At 35.9% G+C, this 9,092-nt stretch overlaps 2 protein-coding genes across 4 annotated transcripts; one reads left to right on the top strand and one right to left on the bottom strand.

Moving 5' to 3' along the window:
- Positions 1-2,073: 2,073 nt before the first annotated feature.
- On the bottom strand, positions 2,074-6,682 carry LOC131168570 (pentatricopeptide repeat-containing protein At3g09060). Of its 3 annotated transcripts, XR_009140350.1 has the most exons (5): positions 4,353-6,682; positions 4,030-4,179; positions 3,569-3,930; positions 2,924-3,039; positions 2,074-2,719 (listed from the first exon to the last, which is right to left on the bottom strand). XR_009140350.1 is itself a non-coding variant. In XM_058128101.1 (2 exons), the coding sequence occupies exon 1, from the start codon at positions 6,453-6,455 to the stop codon at positions 4,365-4,367; it is 2,091 nt and encodes a 696-aa protein (XP_057984084.1). In that variant the 5' UTR covers positions 6,456-6,661; the 3' UTR covers positions 2,108-4,179; positions 4,353-4,364. The 3 variants fall into 3 exon arrangements, 1 of the variants encoding a protein (XP_057984084.1); XR_009140349.1 differs by having other exon boundaries at positions 2,924-4,179; positions 4,353-6,679; XM_058128101.1 differs by having other exon boundaries at positions 2,108-4,179; positions 4,353-6,661.
- LOC131168571 (uncharacterized) lies at positions 2,213-3,380 on the top strand. The gene is made up of 2 exons (XM_058128102.1): positions 2,213-2,575; positions 2,669-3,380. Exons 1-2 carry the CDS (start codon positions 2,255-2,257, stop codon positions 3,107-3,109), a joined length of 762 nt encoding a protein of 253 aa, XP_057984085.1. The 5' UTR covers positions 2,213-2,254; the 3' UTR covers positions 3,110-3,380.
- Positions 6,683-9,092: the final 2,410 nt, after the last annotated feature.

The raw sequence follows: 9,092 nt of genomic DNA, 5'->3' as shown, positions 1-9,092 counted from the left end.
TAAAAATCAAATAAAGAAAATCTCATAAGACATAATAGAAAAAAAATCGAAAGAGAAATAGTCTACTTATCAATTGAGTTTTCTTCAATTTAACCATAAACTTAAAGTTGCTACTGCAATGGAGCTACTATCCAAGACACGAAACCGATGTTGAAAAAGCTCTAAATGAAAATCCGACCGTCTAGAATGAAGAAGGATGAGTTCTGCACAGTTTATCAAAATTTGAACTCAATCGAAGGAGAAATCGTCATATGATCGACTAGATCAAATTTACTGCGCAGGTACCTCCAATCCTGAAGCTGCTGTTGTAATGGGGTGTTCGATCGTCTAGATCAAGCTGATATGCGTAGGCATCTCCAATCCTGAAACTGCTGCTACAGTGGGACTGCTGTCCAAGCCATAAAACCAACCTTGTAAAGCTCCAAATGATAATCCGACCGTTTAGAATAAATAAGGATGAGTCATAAATAATCTGTCAAAATTTCAGTTCAATCGAATAGAAATCACCATTCGATCACTTAGGTCAAGCTGACTATGTAGGCACCTCCAATTTTGAATTTTTAGCAAAAATAAATTTTTTTTTTCTCCCTCACTCTTTCTTAGCACGAAACTTTTTTTTTTTTTTCCCCTCTTCTCTTCTTGTGTTGTCCTTTTACCTTTAGAAAGCCTCTATTTATAGGCTTTGAAAGGTAATTTGAATTCAATTTGATTGATCAATCAAATTTTAAAACAAATTCCCAATTTGCTTTAATCAAAATTTCAATTCGAAAGTTAACTCCCAATCACCACTTAGTTTATTCTTGATTTTCTTTGCAAGTTTGAATTGCTCCCAAACACCACTTATTGTTGACTTTTGCACATTTTTCAAATTGCATGTTTGAAAATTATTTGCAATTTGAAGACTACTTGACCCTCTTCCGTTCATTTTTTTTTTTAAATTTTCACAATGTAAAAATGTATTTTCCTTTTCTCTCAAAATTTTCTTTATTTGTATTTTTTTTGTATGAAATAAAAAAAATTCTTTTCCCCCTTTATTTTTGTAATATAAGATCTCCGGACAAATTAGGGTGTCTACAATATATATTGTAGAATTAGAAATAGAGTAAATGAATATGTCAGTAAAAGTTTTCTAATGTTTTAAAGTGAGACAAGACTTTTATATACAAATAAAATTTATACTCTATATAAAAATGTAAATTATGTAAACACAAAATTTTGTACACAAAAACATTTTTTCTTTCAAAAGTCAAACTTAGTATTTCTATAAAAATTATATTATAAAGTAATTCAACCAAAATTAGATAAAATTAGATCTATAAAATATATTTTTGATAAATTAAATATTTAAACTGAAAACAAACTTAATTGGCCAAAAAAAAAAAAAAAAGTGTAAATATGTCATTACACAATATCATGAATAGTATATCATCTTGTAGACAAAATATACTATTATGATTATCTTTTAAAAAGTAAGAAAAAGAATTTCTAAAAAATCAAGTTCAAGAAAAAAATATATAAAGTTGTATTTGCATTTTTTAAAATAGGTTAAGATTTGAATCTAAAAATCTTAAAATTGCTGTGAAGTTGTTTAGATAAATAATAGTATAATTTCTAAAAATAAATTTCATAAAATAAAATTATAGACCTACAAGCCACCCCAAACAACAAAATTTAAATTTATTTTAATTTTTAAAACATATTAATTGATAATTAGTAAATTTAAAATAATAATTACAAAGATTTTATATAGAAAATCAAAATTTTGAAATAGTAATAAATTTATTAATATTTTTACAGGAAGATAATAATACTAATAAAATGTGTACCATATATTAAGTTTTTATCTATAATGATATAAACATTAAAATATAATATTTTTCTTAATGTCAATTAAAGCAATCCAATCATATCATATCCAATGTTTTAAAGAAAAGAAATTAATTTTCTTATTTTATACGCACACACACACACACACATAAATATATATATATATATATAGTTGGTAAAGAGCCCTTGGTCGTCATGCCCATCCTAAGGTAGCCTCTTTCTTAATTTTCCGTTACTTCAACGGGTATAATGCAGATTCTCAAATCTCAATGGATGGTTCTTCATTCACAAGAAAATTATTATAATTAAAAGCGATAATGTTTATCAATGAGAGGCTCAAAATAGTTCAACTGTGTATAACCGTTTACCATCTAAAACCACACTCCCCATTCTCCCTTGCGCTTCTTTATCCGCAAGTAGAGAGAGGATGATGATTGCCCTCAAAGCCATTTCCTTCAGTCCTACAAAACTATGTTTTCCCTGCACAAAAACATTGTCCAAGAAAAACTCCATCCTCTTCCTCTGCAAGTCTGAAGATGCAGGTTCAGATGGCCCGGACCCCAAAGGCGACGCCCGGACGCAGGAGCTGCTGGCCAGTATAGCAATGCTTCAAGCTCAAAAAGTCCGAGTTGCCGATTACTTGGATGAGAGATCGGCTCATCTAACCCAATTTGCTGAAGAGGCCAATGCCGAGTTCGATGAGATTGAAGAAAATGCTCAGAAAGGACTAGATGAAGCTGGAGCCAGGGTCGGTTTCGACTTTTTAACCGTCCATCCAATCCATAGAAAAACAAGGGTCTTGCAGCTCATAACCCATTTCTTATTCATTTTTTATTAGCAGATAATGGAGAACATAGAGACTCGTATGCAAGCCTTTGAGGAATCTGCAGCACTGAACAAAATAGAAATTGACAAGAATGAAAAGAATTTAGAAGAGTTTGAAGGCCAAATTGTGAGGGACCGGAATGAAGGGATGTTCTTCAAGAACCTGGGGCAGAGACCGCCACAAGAAAAAGCAAAAGCGAAGGAGGAAGTGAAAAAGATTAAACAACTAATGAAACGAAGTGCAGGATCAAAAACAAGGAGGAACATTTACCTTGCATTAATGGGCTTGCTGGCCATTGGGATTGCTGATGCCTTCATCTCTTCGTCAGATTGGCGAAAGGTTGCAGGTCTGGGGCTCATTTGGATAGCTTTGCTTACTCAATTCATCTACGAACAGAGGATGTCATTGGAAACCGAAAGAACAGAAAAGACAGGAATTGACAAAGAAGAAAAATGAATGGTGTTTCTTTCTATCATTATAATTATTCCCTTGCAACATTTTTCACTGCAACTGTTTTGACTGTATATATAGCATGAGACATAACCCCAAGTCAAGTCTAATTACTTGGATTTGATACAATCATGCGAGCTTGCTTTTGCATCATGACATCTAGTCCTGGTGACATGTCTGCAATCACCAAAAACCATGTATGCTAAACAGTCTGATGCTATATGGTGAACTTTAATCCATCTCTTCTTATATATACAAAAAAGGAGCAATTTTCATATAATCAATTTACAACAAACAAAATAATCTATAGCAGTCAATATAATTTCTTTTCATTACTAAACTCCCAGTTTAAAATATGACAAGATAAGCCAGACAACATTTAATGATAAAAGTATAACACTATAATGAACAGAAGAAGCAGTTGAGCAACTCATCACTAAAATTAATAAGCAGAATCTTGCTCACATCAGAACTCTACGTAGTTCATTTAATCAGTCAGACGTCACTGACTGTAGGCTGGATTTTATGTCGAAATTGCCCAGTAGCTATTCATACAAATGACTATGTATTTCATTCCATAAATCAAACATGCTTCTAGCATTCTGAACCAAGAGCCATGGTTTGCATATGAGCTTCCAGTGGTGCCCAACCCCAGCCATATGTTAAAAATACTGTACAAGTAGCAAAGTTGGATGCAGTAACATCCAACATCAGTAATAAAAGACAACTTAGCTACTACAGCATTTTCAATGTTTCACCATTTTTCCAACCAGTAAGCTGGGGTTGTCTCAGACTTGTTTCTATGTAGGAAGAATATCAAATCTAACCTGCGAGAATCAGCATGGCATCAGGAAAACATCAGAGTGAGGACACACCTTGCAGGAACATTAGAAAGAGCAGTAGAATGACTAGAAAAGTACACATACTTGAAATATTTATGAAAGAAAAGTGCCCTCTTCCAATCCAAAGTCTCGGTGCATGATTATTGATGGAATGTACCAGCCTTTCAGCCCAGAATTATGTGTAGAGATTACCTCCAAGGAATGGACAAAAGAAGACTGATTCCGGTCACTATCCTGATAAAAAAGTGGAGTTTTGCACAAAAGTAATGTGTGAACAGAAGTATAAAAGAGGACAAAGACAATTCTTTGATGACTAATTAGTTTTCATCGTTAAGCAGATCAACTCCATAAAGCAGAGCCGTTCAAATTTTAAAAAGAATGCAAGAGTGCAGGAGTTTAAAACTTACTCTTGAGATATTTCACACCCAAATGCATAATGTTGGAACCCCATTGTTTAGTACAGCTCTGACAAGTATGTTCCATGTGATGGCGGTTGGAAGAATCCCGTGATCCAAAGCATCGTCCAAGAACCCAAGGGCATCTGATATTCTATTGCAAGAGCAAAGCCCCTTGAGGGCAATATTGTATGAGATAATATCTGGCTGCAGGCCATCTTCCAAGATGCAGGCCCAAATATCTGATGCTTTTTCAGAGTCTCCGGCTTTGTAGAACCCATCCATGAGGGTGTTGAAGGTCACAAGGTTCGGGAAACAGTTCCTCAGCTTCATCTTTGAGTACAGATGCAAAGCATCTTCAACTTTTCCTGCAGAGCAAAGCCCATGAATTATTATGTTATGCATAGTTACGTCAGGCTTGAAACCCTCATCAAGCACTTGTTGCCACAACTGTAGGGCCATGTCAATCTTCTTGCCTTGACAAAGTCCATTCATCAATAAACTATATGTGATCTTATCCGGCTTCCACCTTTTTTCAAGCATTTCCTTCACAATGTCGTAGGCCTCACCAAATCTTTCCGCTTTGCACAAACCATTTATGAGAGTGTTGTAGCTAACAACAGTTGGAAAGCAATCCTTATGTACCATTTCCCTGAAAAACCTGATTGCATCGTCAAGTTTAGAAGCCAGAATAAAGCCATTGATTAGTGCATTGTAAACATGAGGATTTGGTTTACAGCCATGCTTGGCCATCTGATCAATTACACCCACTGCTGCATCCAATCTTCCTCCTTTAGACAACCCATTAATCATCGATGAATATGCAAAAGCATCCACATTATCTTGTCTATCTTCTGCCTCTTTCAAGAGTCTTAGAGCTTTATTCAAGTATCCATTCTTGCACAATCCATGAATCAAAATTCCGTAAGTTTTGGAATCTGGAACAAAATGACTCTCCAGCAAGAGTTCCCAAAGAGAAATTGCTTCATCCACCTCACCATTCTCCAACAATCCTCTAATAAATATATTGAAACTAACAATATTACGACAACTTTCACTCCCCATTACCTCCCACAACTCAAAGCATTTCTTCATCTGTCCTGCTTGGCTATACCCATTAAGCAATGCATTACAAGTGGCTGCATCTGGAGACACCCCACCTGCAACCATCTCCTTATAAACCCTTTCAGCCCCATCAACACCCCCTGATTCACATAAACCATGTATCAAAGTGCTGTAAGTAAATAAATCCAGCTCCCGCTCATTCTTCTTCATCCTCTCCCATATTTCCAAACTCTCACTAAACTTCCCACACTTACACAAACCACTAATCATTATATTGTAACTAACAACACTTGGATATACAGAAGATGAGTTTAATAGCCTCTCCCAAATCTCATTAGCCCCTGCAAGATCTTTTTTTCTAAAATAACCGTCAATCAAAATATTATAACACATAACATCAGGTGCAACCCCTCTTTCAGACATTTCATCAAACAACTCCAGTGCACCCGATAAATGCCCATTCTTGGCAAATGCATTAATCACCGTACTATAGCTAAACGCATCCGGTTGTACTCCATTGTTCCACATCCAATCCATCAACTTCTTGGCCTTATCAAATTGCTTCTTCTTACATGAAATTTTGATAAGAACATTGTAAGTTTGTAAATTAGGCGACAAACCCACCATTTCAAAGTACGCAAAAAACGACTCAGCCCGATCCCACTGGTTCGCCTCAATGAAAGCATTAAGCATAGAATTATAGGACCTTATACCAGGTTTACAACTAAAAATCTCATACATTCGTTGGAAAACGTCCAACGCTTGATCAGGCATAGTGTTCTTCGAGTAAGCCTTAAGCACCGTCAATGCAAGATCTTCAGAGCACTTGCGCTTCTGTGTCCGAACGAGATCGAGGATTCGGCTCAGGTGGCCGACCAATTTTGGGTCCGCAAGCCGGCGGAGGATGTGTTGGAAAATGGCGGCTGAGTGGATAAAACCCGGCTGGCAAGTCGCCGAGTCGAAGAGGGCCAGGGCCGAGTGAGGGTTTTTCTCTGCTTTGAGAAGCTTCAGGACTTGTTTCGCTGAGAGATTTTTGGAGAAGTTGGCCATGAGAGAGAAGAACGCCTCTTTTGACGCTTTGTCTCATTATTATTGCATGCTTTTGTTAAGATTTAGTTACCAGAGAACAAATTCCGTGACGATTCACAAATTCCGGCTGGACAAGGAAGATGCAATGTGTACTCATGTGAGGGCTTTCTCATTCCAAGCGTATTCTTACATTCGCTTCTTGGGGGAGCAGTGGCCTCAGCGGCTGCCCTTGTGTCACGGCTTCGGGTAAGCTTGTTGGGACATTATACTTATTTGTGACTAATTAAAATGAGTTTCCATCATATAAATATTAGTGTACAGTTATTTTTTATTTGTAGTTTATTTATATGCCAAATAAAGTCATGTGACTCATTTGTCACTTTGATGTTTCCTAGTATAAGGATGATAATTACATAAAAACCTCTTTAGGGGAGGATGACTGTTTATCAATCATTGTAAAACTCACTAACTATTATCAACGTGTTTAACCTACTTGTCTCCCTCACTAAACACACATTGTCAATAGAGGTATTGTTAATGAATTGCGTAAATTTAATGTTTACTGCTTACTTGCCACTACTTTCATGAATGCTTACTGTTTTTGCTGCCATTTGATTGAATACTAGTGAAAGTATTTCGTGGATGAGTGTTGGTAAACGATGGAATGACTATGTAACGACCCGCTTAATTTCTATATATATTTATTTTTTTTCCATTATATAATAAAACTCGTTATAACAATTTCAGTAGATCATAATCAACCTGAACCCGTGAGTACCAAGAATACAACAGAAATATAGTACGGAAGCCTAAGCAGCAAAAAACGTAAAATCATAAATAACTCATAATACCAAATACAATACCAACCATCTCAATACCAGAGTTACTATATCCACTGTATTTACATATATAAACCACCACAAAAGAGTCCTAGGGTCACTTCCCACAAAATTCATCTGACCCTATCACAAAATACATACCTTTCAGAGAGGGCAAATCAGCCATAACTATCATAGCAGAGTTTTATCCGCTCTCCTATCCAGGGCTGCTGAAATGTTTACGAAATTTTGGGGCGAGACACCTCTTAGTAGGGAAATAAACTAATACTAGTGTATGGCAACATGAGTTTAACCGTGTTATACACAATAGCATATATAAGCATATCTAGTAAATATGTCTGTATCATTTATGGGAAAAACATGTATAATTATAACATGACAGAACATAATGGATTTCATACATATAATTCATCTCATATAATAATAATACGAAAACAACCCTCGTAGGTTAGCTGACTGTTGTCATGTATTACCCCCACATGATTGGGTTGTATGGGCCAAAGGCGGGACCTGACAATGGTTGGCAAACCACTGCCAAGTCAAAAGTACAGTCTGTAAGTCTGATGGGTCTGCCAGACCTGGTCCGTACACTAGGGGTGCTCACACTTCTTAAAACCATATCGACTATCCGTCCTCACGCTACTCCGTACAGCAGCGTTAACACAATATCGTGATGATCACGAACACATAGCAGTGGTACCGTGCAAGTGCTAGCCTAAATCAAGTCAACCAGGTTCTGATAATATATAGCATATAATCAAACTGTGATACATGGATATTTCATACTAATATTTGCCAAGTTAATATCATCACATCATTTTGCATATATATACTTCTTGAAAATCATCGGTCCGTACGCCGACAAAACATATCCATAGCTTGGCCCATACGCCGGCAAATCATATCTATAGTTCGGCCCATACGCCAGCAAAACATATCCATAGCTCGGCCCGTACGTTGGAAAATCATATCCATAACTCGGCCAATATGCCGGAAAAACATATCCATAACTCGGCCAATACGTCGGCAAATCATATAAATTTTCGGCCCGTACGCTGGTTTTTCATTATAAAAATCCATAATATTATCATATTCCTAGAAAATAGTAATTCATCATAATTTCTACTTATGCCACACAAAATGGGTATTATATAAATGGGTATTATATATATATATATATATATATATATATATATATATATCCAAACATATCATCATTTTTAACAGTATTTTCCAACATAATGCATAATCATATATATATTCCCTGAAATCAAATACTATAAAATTATACTTATTTTTAATAAAACATCTAGTTTAGTATATCCCCTTACTTGATTTTTGAAAAGCTCCTAAGATAAACAGTCTTATATCCGCAGGATTCCCCGTTCAACACCCTGAAAATGATATTCTCCAGAACTAAACTTTAGTATTTCATCGTATATAACATTTCTTACAACTATAGTAAAGCCAAATATTGAATAAAACATTTACCCTGAATTTGGGATGAATTCCAAACCCATCCCACCAACGATCCACTTTAGTAGAAATGTAGAGAACTTCTCTAGGAGTGTTGTGGTGGCTTTGGATCGTCGATTCGGCAAAAAATGGGCCCAAAAATTAAGAAAGAATGAGGGAAAACCAAAGAGAGAGAGAGAGAGAGAGAGAGAGAGAGAGAGAGAGAGAGAGAGAGAGAGAGAGAGAGAGAATTTCTGCGGCCAAAATGAGCTGAAAAATGCGTTTAGGGCTACTTATACTATAGCCTTCGTCAACAAGCCACGTCATCTTGTCGACGAGATCTCGAAGACAATTCGTCGACGAA

Source organism: Malania oleifera, chromosome 11 (assembly GCF_029873635.1).
Source record: "Malania oleifera isolate guangnan ecotype guangnan chromosome 11, ASM2987363v1, whole genome shotgun sequence".
NCBI lineage: Eukaryota > Viridiplantae > Streptophyta > Magnoliopsida > Santalales > Ximeniaceae > Malania > Malania oleifera.
Note: the sequence above shows the minus strand (reverse complement) of the source record. Positions and strands in the feature narration are given on the sequence as shown.